Below are 23,223 nucleotides of genomic sequence, written 5' to 3'. Positions count from 1 at the left end.
AGTCGTACAGCTGACTGCTTAGCGAACTAGCTAGTCAAACAGCTGACTGCTTAGCAAATTAGCTAGTCATACAGCTGACTGCTTAGCAAATTAGCCTTTCGCACAGCTGACTGCTTAGCAAATTAGCTAGTCGTACAGCTGACTGCTTAGCAAATTAGCCTTTCGCACAGCTGACTGCTTAGCAAATTAGCTAGTCGTACAGCTGACTGCTTAGCAAATTAGCCTTTCGCACAGCTGACTGCTTAGCAAATTAGCTAGTCGTACAGCTGACTGCTTAGCAAATTAGCTAGTCGTACAGCTGACTGCTTAGCGAACTAGCTAGTCATACAGCTGACTGTTTAGTAAATTAGCTAGTCGTACAGCTGACTGCTTAGCGAACTAGCTAGTCGCACAGCTGACTGCTTAGCAAATTAGCTAGTCAAACAGTTGACTGCTTAGCAAATTAGCTAGTCATACAGCTGACTGCTTAGCGAACTAGCTAGTCGCACAGCTGACTGCTTAGCAAATTAGCTAGTCATACAGCTGACTGCTTAGCAAATTAGCCTTTCGCACAGCTGACTGCTTAGCAAATTAGCTAGTCAAACAGTTGACTGCTTAGCAAATTAGCTAGTCGTACAGCTGACTGCTTAGCGAACTAGCTAGTCAAACAGCTGACTGCTTAGCAAATTAGCTAGTCATACAGCTGACTGCTTAGCAAATTAGCCTTTCGCACAGCTGACTGCTTAGCAAATTAGCTAGTCGTACAGCTGACTGCTTAGCAAATTAGCCTTTCGCACAGCTGACTGCTTAGCAAATTAGCTAGTCGTACAGCTGACTACTTAGCAAATTAGCTAGTCGTACAGCTGACTGCTTAGCGAACTAGCTAGTCATACAGCTGACTGTTTAGTAAATTAGCTAGTCGTACAGCTGACTGCTTAGCGAACTAGCTAGTCGCACAGCTGACTGCTTAGCAAATTAGCTAGTCAAACAGTTGACTGCTTAGCAAATTAGCTAGTCAAACAGTTGACTGCTTAGCAAATTAGCTAGTCATACAGCTGACTGCTTAGCGAACTAGCTAGTCGCACAGCTGACTGCTTAGCAAATTAGCTAGTCATACAGCTGACTGCTTAGCAAATTAGCCTTTCGCACAGCTGACTGCTTAGCGAACTAGCTAGTCGCACAGCTGACTGCTTAGCAAATTAGCTAGTCAAACAGTTGACTGCTTAGCAAATTAGCTAGTCGCACAGCTGACTTCTTAGCAAATTAGCTAGTCGCACAGCTGACTGCTTAGCAAATTAGCTAGTCGCACAGCTGACTGCTTAGCAAATTAGCTAGTCGTACAGCTGACCGCTTAGCGAACTAGCTAGTCATAAAGCAGATTGCTTAACGAACTAGCTATTCAAACAGCTGATTGCTTACCGAACTATCCAGCCATACAGCTGATTGCTTAGCGAACCAGCTGGCCATGCAGTATTATGCTGCATTTTATGTGCTCAGCTCTTTTCATCAATCAAATATATTAAAGTTTTAGTTTTGACTACTTGACATGTTTAAATGTAGGTACGTTTTGACACTTTCTCAAGTAGATTTTTGATTCCATACTTTTAACTGAGTAAGATTTGGACACAATACCTATACTTTCATTGCTATATACACACACTTTCTCTGTACTGTTTCCACCCCAGCACATGCCATGAGCCATGATTCATTTAATCAACCTCTGTCACTTTTTTACTGAAACTTCATTTTTAAAGTGAGTTTAACCCTTTCGTGCACCGTGTTAACGTTTATGGAGAGTCAAAGTGAGGCTGTTTTTAGAAAAAATAATAGATAAATAAAAGATAATAAGTATATCACCTCCAAAACACTGTACTTGAACATAATTCATTATCCTGATTTCTGATGCTCTCTACACTATTTGCCATTCTCAATGTCTAAAATACAAAATCCCAAAATATTTGTTGTTGTTGTTTATTCTGAAATCAGCTGCAACATGCAACAGTCCTAAACTGTGTACATTTTGTATGTCAAAGAATATTTCAATATTCAAAATTGATATTTTCTATTATTTTGTTGCCCAAATTAAATATTTTAGACCCGATTCTTAACCATTTTTGAAGATTTTTAATTTTCATTTCAAGTGTAATATTTTATCCTTTATAGTATAGTATTCCCATATACGGACAATCAATTGACTTTTTAATATACGTCATATTTAGAAGAAATTCATATGACTCTGTATGACGCGATTTTATGTAATAAATAAATAAAAAAAAACATGCATGCATATTAAATCTGGATGTTTTAAAATAATTTAAGCATGAAAGGGTTGATGTAGACGATAAAAGATATTTAGAAAATTGCTCGCAGTCTTTACGAACACTGTTGTTACCATCGACCATTTCCTATTTCCACTGGGGTATGAAAAACGAGGTTGCGCACCTGTAAAATCTCTTGGTCACGCATGGAGCTTTCAAGACAAAGCAGACAGATGGCTGCTGAATTGCACAGCTCAGGTAATAGACATAAAAATGAATAACTTATTATTAACGAGAAAATGTTTATGCGGGTGCCAATAATTTTGTAAACAGTGATGTACAAAGGGAAAATGCATTACTTTTGCAAGTCTGTGCAAAAAATATATATATACAAGTATATATACAAGTATAAGTAGATTTTCATGCACAGAAAAATAAAATGGGACGACGGTCAAACTAAACGTGCTCATTTCAATCAAGGGCGCCAATACTTTTGAAACAGACTGATGTTACGTTTCCACCATTTCACAAACCCTCTCCAGTGGCACCGCAAATCCCTAGCTGAAAACCCTGTTCTACATCATTCCACATCATGGCTACCCTATGATCTTTTATTCATGAATAAGCGGTTAGCATGTTTGGGTAAAGTACTGCTGGCTCAGACCACACATTAACATTAACATTAACATTAGCATTAGCATTAACATTAGACATCCATTAGCTCAGGAAGATGCTGATGGCTGTTAGAAGGTTCGGTCACCTTCAGGCCAATTCCTTTCCAGCACAGTTAAATGTCTGTTTATAGCCGTGTCAGAAGACGAGTCTGAATCATTACCGTTGAGCTGTAGAGCCGGACATGATAATTACATTTCTTTACATTTACTGTACACTCGTTCGCTTTGATCCAGCAGTGAGGCAGAATATAATCCACACAAAAGAGTTGACAGCTGCTGTACTGTGTGCCAATGGAGAGTCTGAGTTCATGGGTTAATACTGAAATTGCACAGTATTCAGACCTGTGCATTAACTACAGACTTAAGTGCTGCTCGGATCATTTAGCACGTGGGGCGGAGTCTGCCAAAAATACATTACAGTTTCAGGGATTGAGCTTAAAACCTTTCTCTTTTTTTTCCCCGTGTGTTATTCACTCCAGCAAGCATCCGCGTTACCGGCTGTTTGCGTTGCTGTGCACGATATTTTAACTCGAAATGAATTTTTTGAGCAAGATCACTTGAAGGTAATAAGATAATTTCTCATTAAACTAAACAAAGGCGTTATACTTTTTATCCACTTATAATTACATTAATGTTCTCAAACTTCCACGAAACGTCTTACTTTCTGTTATCACTCGTTATAGCGGCTATAAACATTTTTTCTTTTTCTTTTTTTTTTTTTTACCACTCTCTTGAAGTTAATAAAAAGTTACAGCTGTACCTCAGACTGCTCCTGTGCTGACACCGGAGACTCTTTCCATAAACGCTTAATAACGGTCTCTTTTTTCAGAAATCTTCACCGTATTAACGATTACACGTTCATAGGTTGTCCCTTGAGCTACTTTAGTTGTTACTATAGAAACAATAACGCATTAGAACGAGCGCATTCATAGAAACCAGCTGCACTACTGTCAGAGCTGCTGTAAGAGAAAATGAATCAATCTTCTGACCAATAAGAATTCAAGGTTTAACCCGGAGACGTTTGTTTATTTATTTAGCAGTTTTTGGAAGGAGTCTCCAGTGTGAGAGCTTTGTCAAAGGCTTTTCGCATCACGTCACCATCGAGTGTTCAGCTGGAACTGGAAACACTGACGTGAATGAAAGGATGTACACACACTGACACACATACACCACTCACACAGACACAGACGCAGCTCACAAGCTCCAACACAGAGCGCCTTTCATTCCACGCCTTCGTCAGTGACACAATTTAAAATCGGACAGACGTGTAGCCGATGCATAGTAATCTAATCTCCAGCAGCTGAGCGCAAGGACCAGATTATATCCTAGCACTCGATTCACATGGGGATAAATGAATCTACAGAGACGCAGACACTTCCTGTGAATAGGCGAACAGAACAGCTCTCTCTCTCTCGTGTTCTGTCTCACAGCCTTGATTCGATTCTTCACTTCCTGTTAACACAGAGGCTACAGAGACAACGTGTAAATGAAAGTGATGCAGAATTACTCGGCCAAAAGATGGCACGTCATGTCTGGGATTAACCCCTTACACTCCTGGCTTATTACTCATAAAGCATATTGTTCAGTAATTACAGTGAAACTCTATTAGTGAGTTGCTGATGAATCCTGGGAGTTCTTGGAGTTCATGTGGTTGAACATGTGACTAGAATGTGAAAAAAACACCGACTGTCAGTAGTGTATCCTTGCGCTTGGACAAATTTATCCTGTGCTAAAACGAAAAATATTAAATGTCACCTACAATATATTATTTGTTACACACTATCATCCGAAAGTACTGGAACAGCAAGGTCCGTTCTATTGTTTTCACTATACATTGAAGACGTTTGGGTGTGAGATGTAAAAAAAAAAAGAAAAAGAAAGAAAATGCGACTAAATATTAACTGTCATTCACTTTCATTTACTTTAAGACTATCCATCTGTTTCATTACTTTTGCTCACAGAAAAATTGGGCAGTCTGTTACAAAAGGTGTCACGTTCTAAGTTGTTTAAAGCACCTGGGTATAAAGCTGAAATTCTGACCTGTCGTCTGATAGGCCATCTTTTGACCTCAGTCCCAAAGGTATTCAGTGTATAGCGAAAACAAAAGAATTGACCTTGCCGTTCCGATACTTTCGAAGGGCGCTGTATAATGAGGGCGTTACTGTGGGACACAGTCAAATAAAGTAATAATAAAATAAAATAAAAATAAAACACACACAACCGGAGCCTGCTGTTATAGATACATAAACAACAATCAACTTCTTACCACCAGAAGTTGATTGTTTTCCTATTAAAACACCTCGCGAACATGCTGTATTCCTTTTATACTACATACTAATTTCTCATTAGTTAAACTAAGGCGTGTTATACTTTTTATCCATTTATAATTGCATTTTACGTTCTCAAACTTCCATGATTACATTTTATTTCCTGTTATCACTTCTTAGAGCAGCAATAATGATGATGAGTCTTTATTAATCATATATCCATTACAGCACAGTGAAATTCTTTTCTTCGCATACCCCAGCATGTCAGGAAGCTGGGGTCAGAGCGCACGGTCAACCATGATACAGCGCCCCCTGGAGCAGAGAGGGTTAAGGGCCTTGCTCAAGGGCCCAACAGTGGCAGCGTGGCAGTGCTGGGGCTTGAACCCCCGACCTTCTGATCAGTAATCCAGAGCCTTAACTGCTAAGCCACCACTGCTCCCAAACATTTATTACCTCTCTACTACAGATTTATTACTACAGCTTTACCTTCGACTGTGCTGACACTGGAGACTCCAGTCTTTTTACTTCACCGTATCAACAATTACACGTTCTTTTTTTCCCTCTAAAATCCGTTCATGTGGGTTGTCCCTTGTGTTACTTTAGTTGTTACTATAGAAACAATAACGTATTAGAACGAGCGCATTAACAGTATATAACAGTACCATAATAATCAGCTGCACTTCTACTGAGAAAATGAGTCAACACCTTCTGACCAATTAGAATCGAGAATTCAACAGCGCTGTAGTAGAAATAGAGTTAACGCTCATTTTCACTAGAGCAAGTCTTGACGTGTACAAGACAAGCTGTTATATACTGTAGGTGCCGAAAGTACTCGTTTCTGATTCGCTGTCTTCTGTGGAATCATGTTCGAATGCTACAGGCTAATTCTTGCTTGTGCTTGCTACGTGGGATCTTGTTAGTGTATGTTTTAGGACAGTACTCATCAATTCAATCTGTTTACATTCCCTCTTCGTCGATCCTCCAACCCCCTCAGTAAAAATGGCAAATCGTAACACTTTCTCAAAAATCTCGTTGCTACACACAGCCCTCGATGTGCTAAAGCCACTGTGCTAGCAATCCAACATGGCTCCAGTTCTGACTCTGCACTACCCATACCCCCACCACACACACACACACACACACACACACCGGGGCCACTGATGTAACACTGAGTCATGTGCGGTGTCACCCTGCCGAGCGCCTCGAGCACCTTTTTCAATTATGGAACAGCCCTCAAGCCAAACAAGGGTGACTATAGATAACCCAAAACAATCAACCGTGTGAAGGGTGCTGCTATTTTTAAACCCAGTTTGTGCACATTGTGGTATGTGTATCAGTGACAGCCATTTCTCCTTCTCCTGTCCACTTAACACCAAAAAAAAAAAAAAAAAAAAAAAAAAGACATGTTTGTCCATCATTAACGAGATGCTTCGGAAAGGAAAGACGAAAGGAATGACAAGGTGAGGACGTAGCTTTCTTTTCTAGGATCGTTCCCCAGTGGTCCTCTCTCCCCCGCTCTCGCTCTTTAATAAGGCAGCTGGAAAACGTTCGTTAGTTCGTTTCTGATTCATAGACAGGCAGCTTAGCAGGTTGTTGCCCACTGCCTGACTCTCGCACAGCTAACGTGTCAGTCCCGAAACTAGCATCTCATTTGCAGCTCGCAGGCTTCCTCTGGCTAACGAGAAATGTTTCGTCTACGTTCTACCAACACACTGCTGGAGCTGGAGAAATTGGGTTTTTTATTTGTACGAACACGCTCATGCCATGCAGCATGACTGACAATGCTAACACTATATATCCCATAATGCGTATATATATATAGACATACACATGCTCTTTATATATATAGATATAGACATGCTCTTTATCCTAGCCTAATGAACCAGCTCCCTATATATATATATATATATATATATATATATATATATATATATATATATATATATATATATATATATATATATATACACACATACATATATATATATATATATATATATACGTATACATATATATATATATATATACGTATATATATATATATATATATATATATATATATATATATATATATGTAGCTGGTTCATTAGGCTAGGATAAAGAGCATGTCACAGCATCACAAAGTTGGAAATGGAGTTGAATTTAGAGCTGCAGCTGAAGAATTAAGTTGTTTTTTTCTTTTGTTCTTTGGATATAAGACTATTCAGAGGTAAAACTCATGGGCAATATGAGAGTTTTTTTGTTTTTATGAAGGACTTTTCACACTAGTTTCAACCAAGGAATGCTTTTAATCAGGCTGAAAGCCTGTACAGTTTCGTTAGCTAACTTGCTAGCTAGGTTTCCTGCTTAGTACTGTTTATTACTTATTATTTATCAACACTTTTACACACCTCAATCATTTTACATTGTTTTGTTAGACCTGATTAGTGAGCACACTTGACTTAGCTTGTGTCGTTGGTGTGTTTATCATGATGTAACTTATCTTAACTTAGCTCGCGAGTTAGGCTGAGGCCATGTCTGTGTAGCTACGTCGCTAGCAAAAGCAGCTCATCCAACAGACTGCTTTCTTATATCTACTGTATGATTAGCATTTTTCCAGTGGTTGATTCCTCCTATAAAGCCTTCATTTCAGTTACAGCCAGCTGTCCATCCTTCACCTCTCACTAAGCAGAGATCGATACACAACGAATAGATTACACGGAGATATCCACTGCAAGAATATCTACACGTAAAAATCCGCTGCGTCTCTGTATCAGACATCGGCTGACGTAACTGAGGGGAAAGAAAAGTGTGTATAGAGAGCGTGATCAAAAGATAAACAGCGCTGGAACAAAAGAGAAAATGGCTCTGTATCTACTATAATATACCATAACGCAGGAGGCCGAGGAGCCCGGCTGCTATGGCAACGCTGCCATGGATTCATGGGCAAAAGGGGGAAGTGGAAGTTTTTTCCACGTCTCCTGGAGACGACACATTCGGGATAAACATAGTGAAGTGTCTCTTACATATCGGTGTCGATCGCAGTCTTTGGATAAATATGAGGCATGAGTCGAATCTTTTTATAAAAAATTTTGCCAAAGCAGCTGCTGTGAGGACAAAAAAATAAATAAAATCACACACACACACACACACACGCAGATGCGAGCACATAAACACAAAAACTAAAGCACACACACACACACAGGCGTGTGTGTACACACATCCACACCCTGTGCTGCAGAATATTTCATCATTAGGTTTCAGCACTTAATCCTCTGCTCCAATGGCTCCACTCTTACCATTTCACTAATCTGCATTTGAAGTAAGGGTCCCCACAACACCCACACACACACACCCATACACACATAGAGAAAGGCGGGGACGACGACGACTGTCTGTATGGTGTGTGAACTCTGACAGTTCCCCAGCCCCAGCTACAACACTCCATTTGTTCGTAATTGATTCTAATTAGAGATTTGCTTCGTGCGTTTTGTTATCAAATCCCACTCATTTAGTTCGTATTGGGTTCTCTTAGTTCTATGTACCGGTGGCCCTGACCAGGCAGCTACTAAGGATGCTGTAAATACACTGCAAAATCTCGATGAAGCATCTTTAGTCTCTACCAAATGCCCTGCACATGCAAGCTGCTCCGCAAGGCGCTAACTTGCCATCGGGAGCAACTTGTGGTTCAGTGTCTTGCCCAAGGACATTTCGGTATGTGGAGTCACGTGGGCCGGGAATCAAACCGCCAACCCTACGGTTAGTGGACAACCCGCTCTACCACCTGATCCACAGCCGCCCTCATAACCTTTCTCATAAGCGCTCTTAAAAAGAAAATGTGCTCTTCCTATTCGTATCGGTATTTGTGTCAGATTTTCTGATCATTCCGAATCATACATTTCTATTATAATACATTGCTCACACATACATGCACACACACACACACACACACGCCACTAAAAGATCCATAGAATGTCAACCAGAGGTAAAAGAAGAGCAGCACTAAAGGAGACTCTGACCTTTTCCTCAGCAACAAACATTCTCCATTCACGGGCAAATTGACCCTTTCCAACCGCTCACCACCTTCTGAAAACCAGCAATCTCCACTATCGCTCCGGAAAAAAAAAAGGCCATCTCCTGTGCGTCCGCCGAATTTCGACATATTCCGATTGTGCGCTTTTGAACTGAGCTTTTTCTCCATTTCTTGCACTTTAAAAAGGGGTCAGCGACACCCACTTCACCTTACACTTAATGGCCCAGATGCACAGAGAAGTCTGGATGGACGTACACTCCACACACACACACACACACACGCTGTGTTCTGAGCTTTGCTTCAAGGTTAGATGCTGATTGTATTGAGTGATCCTGGCCACCGGTTGAACCATTATCACCTCTGTGGGTGTTCAATCCGTATCTGGCTCAGCGGTGCTCCCTGAGCACTGGCCCTAAATTAGGAAGCACTGTGGATTACAAGCTGCGTCACAATTAATAGGTCTAATTCCACCAATTTCTCGTGGAGACTGTAGCCAAAGACATATGGGCGGTTTATTAAGCAGCGAGCGAGCCGTTTTTATGAAGACTCTCTCGCTCTCTATCTGCAGAAAGGAACCGATGCCACTGATGCAATGGCGCGTTTTAGGGCCAAGCAAGCTTGTAACCCGATAACGCGCAAAACCATTAAACCACGGTTATAGCACGAGAGCGTGGGGCGAAGTTTATTAAGGTCGAAAGAAACGGCTTCTGCGAGACAGAGAGAAAGAGGTAGAGATGCTCCAAAGTCCCAAAACCACATCTGGTCTGGGGGTTTAGCCAGAGTGCGCACGGCACAGAGCGAACGTTTCAGCAAACGCAGCCATTTCAGGCGAATATGTGTGTGTGTGTGTGTGTTCTAAAAATATCTGTCTCAGGAGGGTTCAGAAGCTGTTTACAGCGCCTCTGCGCATTTAGACTGAATCTAAACGTGCGCCCATGCAGCTGGATCCCATTCAATTCCTCGTAGTAATAAAACCAATAATAATTCAAGTTTAACGCGTAATCTAAAGGAAATAGATTTGAAATAACGCCCATTTGAGATAACGTTCATTCTTTATTTTATTGTTTAGGCATGTAAACAATATGATATCATTTTTAATCGAGTATTACACTCATGAACGGGAGGCACGTGAAATCTTTAAAAGTTTTAGAATTAGAATTGAATCGATTTTTTATCTAAAGGAACAAATCATTTTTTTTTGTGCGTGCTAAATAAATATAGAGACATAAAATAATATACTGGATGAATTTTAGTTATTATTTCACTATTTATTATAATTATTTATTTATTATGTATTTATTTCTTATTTAGATCATCGGCATAGTATTTGTATTATTTCTGCTTATGTATTTATTATTTTGTTCATGGGTGCTGTGGGTTTATGTCGTGGTTTATCAAGCAGAGCACATACATTATATATAAAATGGACATCTTAATCCTCATTCCTGAACAAGACACAAGTCTGTTCAGTAATGCTGCCCGAGAATGTTTGTAGGCATCATGATCGCAGAGACGGGCGTGTCTTCGTGGTTTACGCTTTTTCATCACACTGAAAATTCCACGTGGGCTATGTACACCGCAGTTTTAATATAAACTTTACTATAACCTGTTGTCGTAGAGCTTGTTACTGCACACTAGTACAGTAGGTCACATGACCACAACTTGTATGTAGGCTATAACAATTACCTGTGCTAGGAACTCAGCAACCTAGCTAAAACCCCCTTAACTCCATTGGTTTGGTCTCTATACTGAAGAACATGCATGAAACCTCTTTTCCCACAGTATATAATGTCACTCTGGTGCGTCGTTTTATAGGAAGTATATAAAGACGGCATAGGCTTTCCAGACACAGGAGCGTGCAGTCTGTTAAAATGACTGAGCTGATGGTTTCAGGTTTGGCCAGGATCCCAGATGTACACCAGGTATTAATAATACTCATCCCACCTCTATGTATAAACCTAACCCAATCCAAATAGGGCTTAATACCTGTTTATTTTGCGAAACTGTAGAGAACTGAAATCTCAGCAAACTCACAAAGTAAGCAATTAGCGTAATTACAGTACATTTGACTAGTGCGCATTAACGAATGCCGTTTTTAGCGACATTATCTGGGACTTCCTTGCTTTCAATCATGTTCACTAATTACAACAGAATGTCTTCCGTCAGCTCTGGGACCCCACTCCTACACCCGGAGACCTAAAACCCTGGTAAGGCCTTGTTTTCCCTTCACTTAGCACTTCAACTCATTAGCGAATTTCACAAGATTCACCGTTTGTAATGTTGTAGTGTTGCGTCTTGCTAAACCTGCTAGCAAACGACATTACCTCACATAATGTACGTTTCGTGAACTCTCTAGCGTGGACTATCGTGTTGCTTTTGTTCAGCCTCATGATTCAGCTTCATTTCTATGTTTATAGCTTCATAAACAAACTTACAAGGCTGTCAGTGCTAATATTTATCAACCCAGCCATTTTATAAACCCCCCCAGCCAGTGATGCTAATGTTAATATTTATTCTTAGCGACTATCTGCTAATCTTCAGGCAGTAAATAAGCTGGTGAATGTGATGCACTGTTTGTCTATAAATCACTTCAGTATTAATTAAGTAGGCTTATAAACTCGTTAATTAATGACTGGACTGTGCTGTATTTTTAATCGACATGTTTTGTTTCACCAGCGAAGATGACATCATGCGTTGTTGTTTTCTCCGCTGAGGTCATTAGCAATCACTGGAATTGCAGCTAAAAGCTTTCTGAGTGAGCTGGGTATCTGTACGTACTGTCATGTCTGTGTGTAAACATGTTTAGCCATCTCTGAGGACCAACAAATGCTCTTACAGCTTTTATATTTAGAGTTGGCTACTGAGGTTAGGTTCAGGGATGAGTTTAGGTGTATTATACTGCACGTAGTATTAGAACATTAATCATTATGTCATTTGAAGGTCCTCATAAAGATTGTAAAACGGACGTGTGTGTGTTTATGTGCGAGGCAAATATCCTGAAAGTTGACGTTTCTCATGGCCGAGCCAAAGCACGAACTGTTAGGGTTCTTTCAGTCGCATCTTCTGAGCAAATTTTAAAAAGAAATATTAAAAGCACGCCTGGAGAAAACTCGAAAAAAAAAAAATAAATGTGGTGAAGTTAATCCATATCCGATACCGATAAAACGAGGTCAGCTTGTTTAGCACAAAGTGCTCATCAGTTGAGAATGACGGCTAGAACCGAGTGGCCCTATAAAAAAAAGTCTGCTCCTGACACATGCTGCAGTTCCTTAAGCGTTTCTCTTGACATTTGGAAGTGCCTCATCCAAAAGCCTGTCAAGAAAATGGTTCTGCACAATGTTCTCCCGGAACTGCTCGTTGTATTAAAGGTTGAGTTCCCAGGTGTTGACAATGGCGGAGTGGAAAAGTCAAAAAGATTTCATTCCACATAAAATGGGCCATTACGCACTACATCGAGTTTGTCTGAGCTGCAAGGAATGCAGCTTTGCACAAATGGCTTTACGTTTTAAAATGATACACTACCTACAGGGTCAGATCTTTCACTCTTGCAGCGGTTGTCCATTCGGCACTTATTTCTTCATACGGAAACGCCAGGAACGGGTTGAAACTTTTTTTTCCAACCGTAATGCATCATCTTCAAGATTTTCCAACATTCTGTAGAAATCCGTTTGTAACTTGCAAATTCAAAATCGTAAACCGCACATTCTTATCTCAAGTCCTAAGTCAAGCTGTATGAAAAGTCACGCCGTTACCCGAGCAGACGTCGACGAATCAGACGAACATTCGATTTCGATACGCGCGACGAGTTCAGTGACACTGAATTGAGACGTCCTCAACTCTATGCAAATTAGTTATGACACGACACACCCAAACGGCGGGCTTGAATGAATCCTGTGGTGCTTTTGTGGTCTGACGTTTCTTCAGTTTCAATTCTCCACTCACAACTTTATTTCCTGCAATTCATTTCCTATTTACTGCAAAAAAAAATTTAAAAAATGAAAGAAAAACGGTGGTTTCATCTTATCCTGCCATGTACGATATCTCATTAAATGTGCGTAGAAACATTATAAATATAAAAAGAAGGATTGGAAGGAGGTAGTAGAGATCGTTCATGCTTCTGGTGGGTTTCTGTATCTAGTACTTAGTTGGCTTACTACGAAGCTACTACGAAGGTGAGCATGTAACACATGAATCAAATAATCACTTATAAACTGATTAGTGCTTTATATAATTAGCGTTTAACAAGTTCCATTTAGAAGATATATATATATATATATATATATATATATATATATATATATATATATATATATATATATATACATATATATATATATATATATATATATATATATATATATATATATATATATACACACACACACACACACAGTAGCTACCATTATTTCTCAGTGGATAAGCCACACCCACAAGCAACAGCAGGAGCAATTGGTACACGCCCACGAGAGTCAATTGTCTGAGAAAGATTACAGGCCAGGGTTATTATATTCGTACATTTTCTTGCACCTCAATCTGTAGCTTTATATGAAAACATAGTTTAGACACAGGCTAAATAGACTCTGCTTTTCTTAACCCGTGTCGATCCAACGACCCAAATAAAAACATTTAAATAAAATAAATAAATAAATAAATAAATAAATAAACTCTACAGAATAATAGATACACATTCAAATAGATTTCTGCCAGTTTTGCTGAGTTTTGTCCGTCTGCACTGCCAAATCCCCCGGAGTACAAGCTCTTAAGAAAAGGCGATAGAGCTCATATCCCACTCGCTCCCTCCTTCTCGCTCGTTCTCGATTCCCTCTCTTTGCTGTCTTTAATGCTGTTTTCTCCTACACGCCGTGTACAGCAGGCCCCGAGATTCGTCTCGGCCACAGCTTTCAGAGGCCCAGGCAGAGGAGAGGGCAGCAGGCCCAAAGCCATCACACCGCATCATGCAATTACCCTTGACTAGCTCAGCATGAACAGAACACCCCAGAGCTTTTACTCACTCTCTCTCTCTCTCTCTCTCTCTCTCTCTCTCTCTCTCTCTCTGGCTGACATCTTTCTTCACACATACAAGATGTAGCAAGATTATGTGGAGAAGAGTTATCTGTAGCAGGTTCTCAAATAAAGTCGACGTTACAGAAACTGTTTAACCGCCTTAAACATTCAGAATATTACGGCTTTCGACCTCGTGCTCCACCTTCTCGATCTTCTTCTAAATAAAATGCTTTGATTGGTTCCAGTGCAACATGTCAGTGCGAAAAGATGCAAAAATACATCAGCGGAGGTGCCAACGTTGCTAACAAGAAAATTACGAGAAAATGTACAGATCAAAGCTCTCTTAATAAAGTCGGTATGGAGCACGAGTGACTTTGATAAAGAGCAAACGAGTCTATCGCATCCTTTCCACGTCCTTTCCCCTTCTGTGAAATCTCTGGTGTTTGGTCTCCGTCACTGCCGAAAAAGTAGAAAAGTGTACTTTTCGGGTATAAAATGTCAAACACTTTTGCGTCAGAGACAGAAATGATGGAAGGAAGTTGACCTATATATTAATTACAATTATTCCTTCATCTGAAATGCTGAACCGTGGCTCTCTGGCATTCGTGGAATACCACAGCACAGCAATCGTTGAACAAGGAAGCAGGACGAGCTCTACAGTATGATGTCTGATCTACATACTGGATATCCACAGCAGAAAACAGTCAACATTGGCAAACTGATCCTCGCTAGTGTGTTCACTGGAGACAAACAGCAGCTCTCTAATCCGCAGCGCTTTAATTTCTTCCCACCAACAATGCGAAGGCAGTTATGGGCATCAACGCAACAAATGATCAAGTTTCACACATCAGATTTACGCAGTCCTCGCGTTTCTACCAGACGAGACGATCAGACACAATCCGAGTTAATACAAGCTCCTACCTTTTTCAGCCGGCCGCTCTTGGTGCCTACGTAGGCCAGCGAGTGGTTCTTGTAGACGTAGGCAATCACCGAGGTCATTTTGTCATTGGACTCGGAAAACAGCGGAATCCCGCGGACCATCTCGGACACCCCGAGCGGCGCGTTCATATCCAGTCCGCAGAAATTGTCGTCAATTGTCAGGAGCTGTACGAAGGAAAAAGACAGGCATGACTTGCGAGGTTGGGAACAGTTTCACACAAACACGGTGTTCAGCAAGCAGGGAAAGCCGACACAGGGTGTATAAACTTTAAAATTCACACAGAGACTCCTATTAGGACGTTTACGGTTTAAAATGATGTCGCACGTCATCATCAATCCGTCGAGTCGATACTTTAAATGAGGCCATGAGGGGAATCAGACAGAAGATTATATACATTCATCACGGCATTTGGTGTGCATCATAAAAATGCATTTAAAAATAAATAAATAAATAAATATCCACGCACGAAATGTACATATGACGTGATGTCAAGCGACAGATAACGAATGTGTGGAGAAGTCAGATTTGTCACCCAGAATGGAATGATTTACAGCTTCTGATAAAGCAGTAATGATTTCATATTGCGCTGCCGTGCAGATTGATTTCGAAACAGCACCACTGGGGTTTACACATGGGGGATAAAAATGCGACGGGAATGCTAGTTATGATTGATGACTCACCGGCCAATGACTCGTTAAAGGAGGAAAAACTTTGGCCCTTTTGTGAACGGAACCACACGTGATGTGTTTATGAATTAGATTTGGATACGTGAATGTGAATTATGACGTTATTATGGTGTCCAATGAGTTTCAATACAGCTCTAAAAGTTCCGGATTGTGAGTTTTTAAATTCGTTTTAGCTAATCGTGTCACTGTCACGATGATGTACAATATTTAGGTTTGATAACAAAACAAAAACACCAACAACCTGTTCTGTTGGAAGATTCCAAGGGGTGAAAACAGTTTGTTTGGATTTTGTTCAATTTCATGAACAATTTTATGCGACTGAAGTCGAAAAAAAAAAAAGAAAGAAGGTATTATTAACATGAACGAATGTTAACATTAACTCCTCCCCCAATCCTAACCGTAACCTTTGTAACTCCGTAAGTGTGTAAACTGTTACAAAAGCGCACGTTGGAAAGCTTGTCGCTAAACAAAGTGGGCACGTGATAAAAAATAGAAACCTGCAGTCACACCGGCAGCAGTGCAGCACAACAAAGCAGACGGGCAGACGTCATTCGTTTTCGTTAATGGTGCAAAAGTGGGCGTGGTGAACGACTTAAGAAAGTTGACTTCATGCAAGTGAAAAGTGAAGCAGTTCGGTGACGACCGATAGGAGCGAATGACGCTGATGTCATCCCGCCCCCGTCCCGTCCCGACTGTAAAACATCGATTCTACATATTTCGCACTTACTCCTAAATCAGTCAGTGATACCTACTCGCTCTGCTGCTACGAGTGTTTGATGAACCCAAAATAGAGCCCTTTGAGCTCCGTCCAGGATTTTATTTAAGTGAGAAGTGGTCTGATTTGTGATCAAATGGGGTAAAACGTTCTGTAGCGAGCTTGGGTGGATAACGCTTAAGAGTTGTTCCTGATGCCTCCAGTGAAACCATGGCAACCGGTTGTAGACGTAAAGATAGGAAGTGGCCACCGTAGAGTGATTTGAGCGGCACGAGTTGAAAACGAGTTGTCGTGAAGTTCGTGGATTAATCTCCAGCCAGCTACTCTGAATAATGATGATGAATAACGACGGTATGTTCTTATGAAAAACACTGATGCTGCCCACAACATCCTCATTAAAGCTCAGTTACAATTTACCACAGTAATGATCTTATTCTTTCATATTGGCCCGCCCTAGCTCTCACTGACGCACACATAAAGGTCTACCACCTAATTAGTGTTAGATTCCACTTCAACACCACATGCTAATATTCAGAAGTGACAGTGTGCCAGACACGGTGACTCTGTGATGCCAGGTTGTGACAGGAAGCAAGCCGGGCCTGTCATAAATAGCAAAAGCAGCCCTTTGTGTCTCAGCCAAAGCTCCCAGGCACACGCTAAAAACTCAATTATGCCTCATGTTGCGTTTATCTTAATTGTGACAAAGCACAATTACGAAAAGGTCTATGTGGGAGATGCTCGGAGTTCTCCAGGACCGTGGACGCGATCCAGGTCAAAACCAGATGGGTTTGGTTGCACCGCTTGTCCGTGTCGGACCAACCTCGGAGACACGTGATTGATTCAGAAGTGACCGGTAAGTGTGAGGAGGCTGATCCGGACACGTAACGGAGCCGGGAATCTATTTGTCAAACATGAGGCTCTTCATTAAGCAAATGGAGTGGCTGAACATGGCTTGCTGAAATGCCTGTTTATGAGTGATCGATAGAAGAGTCAATTCAGATTCACAGAGTGAGAAAAGAGAGCGAGAGAGCCAGAGAGAGAGAGACAGGGAAAGAGAGAGAGATAAATGTGGAAAGGAATAAGAAATATTTAACGTTGCGTATCAGTGTGTCTATGTATGCGTGTCCTTTCTCTGCAGATGTCTGACCTTTAGAAATGTTCTGCTGTCTGCCAAACCCCCGCACATCCTTAGCACTGGCAGGCCAGACTAATGGAGCTCATTTAAAGCACCCAGATCTCGCTATCTCACCTTGCTTCGGCTAGATAAAACACCCAGCGTGTGCTGGTTTGGCCAGTACCTGCCATACACGATGAATCACCAGAACTAGCGCAGTTTAATTTAAGAGCCTCACCTCCAGCTGAAACGACGTACTGTACATCCCAGCATCTTGCTTAGATCAGTAGAAATAACACTTGCTGGAAATTAAGTCAAAGCTAAGTACAAAAAGGAACTCGCTGTTCCTGATGGTTATTGACGGACATCCAAAGCTGGGAGGCTGCAGGTCAACCAGCCTATCTGAGAGGAGATGAGAAAAATCTCAAAGTCTCTCGGCTCGGTTGAAGCGATCGCCAGCCATACCGAGATTTTCGAGAGGACCGTAGATCAGTGCTCAGGACGTCAGGGCGCACAAACTGCGTTCGCATTTTACCAAATGTTCCGAATTCACACGGGAAATGGAACGGAGTCGGGGAAAAAACCTACATGGACAGTATACAACTGACCTGAGACTGAGATCTCGCTTATTATTCACCTGAAATGATTTACCCGCAACTGAAACTACATCCCAGCATCATTCTAGGCTTGAGGATAAGATCTTGGGGCGGCGGGTCGCAGGTCATCCAGCTTATCTAAGCGGAAATGAGACACAAAGCCATATGGCGGACTAGGACTGAGTAAGGAAGCGTGTGTAAGAGTGATTGGAGAACATGCAACTCCAAACATTTCGAACAGTTCGCTCATGTCTGACGGAGACTAATGTCTTTTAGCGCTGCGGCTATGCTAGCAACAGGCCCGGTCTTGTAACAGGGTGCATATGCCTCGGCATTGGTGTGGATCCTGGTGCCACTGCAATATTTTCCTCCACGGCAGATGCCGTGTCGATCATGCCGTATGTGTAGCATTTTAATCAAATAGACTTCCTTTCTGTCAACCTTTCAGGTCGCGTGCACACTTTCATTACCTTGCCATGAAAAAAACAACCGTTTCTACACGCACGCTATCAACCCACGTCGTCGCCAAAATGACATTCCCGTAATATCCCACCTCGCCGCGTGTCGCTCCGAGGGTGGCCCTCTAAATTCAGCACCGTGGTTATTTTATCATTTTCTCAATCCGTCACTCCTTCTTCCTCCCACCCGTTTATGCGCCCTCCCTTCGGGAGGAGAACCCGCTGCTGCATTGTAGCCAATTCCATGCTGTGCATCTAAAGGTGTAAAAATACGGAGGCGGATAAAGACGGATGAGGCCAGAGCAAAGAGCGAGCCTAAAAGCCTGCAGATCAGAGTGCGGCAGCGTTTTTGTTTTTTTTTTTAAATCTGAACTGCTTCCAGATACACAGAAAGAAACACAAAAAAAAGAGAGAGAGAGAGAGAGAGCAGAATTAGGTCACTTGGACTCGGCTTCCTGCTGCAGGACAAAGGAGTCTCTCTGTTACTCGGTCCCTGGCGCCTCGTTGGGCTGGTACGCAGAGCGGTGTCGGAAATCAGATGCGCTTTATTTACGCCGCTCAAGCTTTCGTCTACAAAGTGACAGGACGAACGTGTGTAGTCTTTCATTAAAAAAAACCAACCAAACAGACAAGCATTCCACATGCGCAAGGCGAGTTGTCATAGTGGTTTTCCAACCTAATTGCAACCGAATCCCGAGTGTAAGCATGTCAGATCAACACATGAGAATTCTGGCATTTAACTGTACTCAAAAAACAACGGAAGATCTATTTCTTTGAAAATATGCTTATAATAAATTCTGCAAACTCCTTCATGAATCTTTCAACTGAACGCGTTTGTAAATTTTGTATTATTCTGTATCATTTGTTATTTTTGTTAAGGGACTACTCTTATGTCCTGTAGATCCTGTAAACGGATCATTAGGGAAAATGTAAAAAAAAAAAAAAAAATTTTCCAATATTAGGTCTCGAACGGTTAGGTGGGTCCGACGTTTGAATGAGTCCCGCCCATATTGACGAAGCTCCGCCCCCAGGATTTTTGAGCGAGAGAGAAAAAAATACTGTAAACAATATTTCCCATTTATCCTTTACCCTCAAGGATTTCGTGACGGTACGATCGCAGAAATGGACGCAAAACCAAACTCTTTTTTGGGCTGAGACACGTGATGTGACGTCATCACAACATTCAGTCAAAGCCCTCTTCGGTTCACGTGCGTCGAACATGTGTACAGCTAAAAGGTCTCGTTTACCGACAAACATCACTGTAATGACCGTGCAGAACTAGTACGTGCGATTACAATTTCGCCAATTCAAGTCGTTTTCCGCATACAAAGCGCAAAAGACTCCTCAAGTCGCATCACAAACTTAGAAAAAAAAGTTCGCTCGCAACATTTAGCATTTTTGGCCACAACAACAACAACAACAACGACGACGAAAAACTCTGCGAAATCCTGTACGGATTGTATAAAAACCGTTCTTTTATTACCGAACACCACTCCGTACTCTTTATCAGTTTATAGTTTAAACGTTTAACATAGTGCAACTTCTGTGAGACAAGTTAGTTCCCTTTATCGTTTATATTACAGCGCTCATAAAACACGCAGGTCGTCATGTTAACGAGAAACCGGGAAAAAAAAAAAAAAAACGTGCAAACTCGTCTCTTTCGAGGGCTTTCGCGTGGTGGGAAACTGACTCGCCGATACTGGAGACTCCTTCCGTAAAAAAAAAAAAAAAAAAAATCAATAAACATCTGTTCACAGAAAACGTCACCATATCACCGACTACACACACGTTAAAAACAGACAAGTCCATGTGTTAACTTGTTCGAGCGTATTAATATAAACCCCTGATTTGTTGCTGCACCTTCTGACCAATCAGATTTGAGAATTCAGTTGCACTGCGCTATAAAATGTTAGTAACTATAAAGAGGCCTGAAAATCGTCCTTCTATTATAGATTGTAAATGCTGGATTATTCCGTTAATGATGCTGTCGTTCCTTCATTGGCATTGCTAGCACCTTGAGGCAGGTCATTCCTTCAAAATACATGAAACCTTCTCTAGTGAAGCAATCAGGTTGAAACGGGCCAAACGAGATGGACTGTAAAATATTTACAAGCGCATACAAACTGCCTAAAGACGACGCCGTGTAGGCAACCTGGGACAGATCCAACCATGTACTGTACATCACTAAGATGTCTGAAACAGCCTCTCAGAAATCCATTCCCAACAATCGTATAATTACCCTTTCAAATCCGCTCTCTTTTTTCATGCTCAAGTAATATCTCACGCAGAGACTGTTGTTAGCAACAAAGACATCGCTTCCCACAAGTCTCTTCTCCGCGTTCGACGTAATTATATCAACACTCAATTACCACGCAACACAAGCCCTCGTGAGCCTCAAGAAGAGCTGAATGCGCTGATGATTGCTTCTCAGACGGCATAAATAAATAAAGGCCCAGAAGCTCAGAGAGGGTCCGGATGGCGGATGATGGGATGAAGGGATGAAAGGATCGCGTCTCTGTCCGCGTCGGCAGTCTGTTCTGCTCGCTGATCCGTACTGGCCTCCATCAGGCCGGCGTGATTGACAGAGCGCAGGATCGAGACGGGATCTCCATACTGACGATGGCATCTGCTGTTTGAGCGAGACAAACCGAACACTACGTTACAATCCCATACGATTAGATTCCCGGGAATAGGGCTCTATCTTTCCTCCGGAATGTCTTGGGGTTACTATGGCGATATGATGTGAAGATATTGGGAAGAATCCTTTTTATTACTTTGATTTTTTATATTTAAAAACTGACAGGAAGCAACTGAGCTGATGTAAAAAAAATGTATTTTAAATTTATTATTTAAAAAAAAATTTTTTGCAAACATTAAATGACGTATTCATTTTTAATTTTTTTTTTTTTTTTTTTACAGCGCAAAAGTACTGTAGTGCTTCGAAACTGTTTCGCCATCCAAAATATATGATATGATATTTTGGCCACATCGCCGACCCCTAGCTGTCACTCTAACTACAAGCTCAACACTTTGTGGCAGAAGTGTTGTAGGACATTAAAATTCCTTCCGGTTCCTTTCCATCTGCGTCTTTTCTTCCCTTCCTGTCATCTCCTGCCCTGCTGCCTTAAAGCAAAAGAGCTATCTCCATTCGAGCTCCAAAGACAAGACTTCCGAGGCCTCTGGATGAACCAGAATGAGGTCTAACGCACGCTCGAGAGCCTGAAGAGGACTGAGGGATGAGTCACGAGCCGCAGGCCACCTCATGACATTTTCCTGTGAGCTCCTCGAGGAAGAAAAGAGAAGGTCCTCTCTGAAAAGACGTCTATCTCGTCGCACCACATGTTGTGTCAAGGCTGAATTAGCATTTACCAGGAATACTGTTAGGGAGAAATTCTACAGAATGTCTAATGAGAAAATAAATTCAGTTCAGTGGACCAGCCATGGAGCATCCTGAACTTTTTAATGATAATAATGATATGAGTCTTTATTGGTCACGTATACATTACAGCATAGTGAAATTCTTTTCTTCAGATACCCCAGCATGTCAGGAAGTTGGGGTCAGAGCGCAGGGTCAGCTATGATACAGCGCCCCCTGGAGCAGAGAGGGTTCAGGGCCTCGCTCAAGGGCCCAACAGTGGCAGCTTGGCAGTGCTGGCGCTTGAACCCCCGACCTTCTGATCAGTAACCCAGACCCTTAACCACCAAGCCTCCACTGCCCCCCAAAGATGGGCAAGATGGGTATACTACTGTAGGTGGACAGGAGATTCACTCAAACATCACCATGACTTGGGTGTTCATATGATATCAGAGGATGTAATGACTTGCCTTATCTCTGGTGAGAAAGAATAAAAATGGCATAGCAACAAGTTCGAATCCCAACAATTCTACAGCCATCCACGGCTGGGGTATATAAATATATATATATATATATATATATATAAGTATATATATGTATATTTTAATAATCAGAGCTGAAAAAATCTCAGTAACTCTGCTTGTTTTTCTGCTTGTAAGTTACACATTAATGACATAATTGTGTGCTTGCTTGCTTGTTTTTTTGAGCAGCGTCACAGTCCTCCGAGTCATCAGGCTGTACGTCTACGATGACTGAACCTACTCATCAGACCTAATGGTGCTCCGAGACACTATTGCGTATGTGGCGCGAATGCACGCAATCAAATTAGAGCTAATTACGCTTTGATGTTTCCAGTGAACAAGGGAAATAAAGATGTCTGAAAATGAAAGCCAACAGGGAGAATTCACAATACCCACAGGAGCACATTAGCTTTTCACCGAGACGTGTAAAGTGACTGTTGACTGACTGATGATAAGCACATAAATGATTTTCGTGATGATTTATAACCTTTGCTTCCGTAATTACATACAGCCACATAAGTAATGAGCTTAATAAATCCAGTCAGAGACTTCAACAACAACAACAACGACAACAAAAATAAAAGCTTCTGCACCAGTGGTGGGGGCGGAGCTTCTGGAATTAAGTCACTTCACATTACACAATC

The 23,223-nt window shown here is 41.4% G+C and overlaps 1 protein-coding gene across 2 annotated transcripts in view; it reads right to left on the bottom strand.

The window, feature by feature from the left end:
• plxna4 (plexin A4) overlaps window positions 1-23,223 on the bottom strand; it is a 346,384-nt gene that overhangs the window by 276,252 nt on the left and 46,909 nt on the right. For both annotated transcript variants that reach the window (XM_017494514.3, XM_047162222.2), the window contains exon 3: window positions 15,116-15,298. In XM_017494514.3, coding sequence (XP_017350003.1) covers window positions 15,116-15,298 — 183 coding nt within the window. The remainder of the gene's footprint in view (window positions 1-15,115; window positions 15,299-23,223) is intronic.

Source organism: Ictalurus punctatus, chromosome 19, assembly GCF_001660625.3.
Source record: "Ictalurus punctatus breed USDA103 chromosome 19, Coco_2.0, whole genome shotgun sequence".
Classification (NCBI taxonomy): Eukaryota; Metazoa; Chordata; class Actinopteri; order Siluriformes; family Ictaluridae; genus Ictalurus; species Ictalurus punctatus.
The sequence above is the reverse complement of the archived record's forward strand: the minus strand, read 5'-3'. Positions and strand labels throughout refer to the sequence as shown.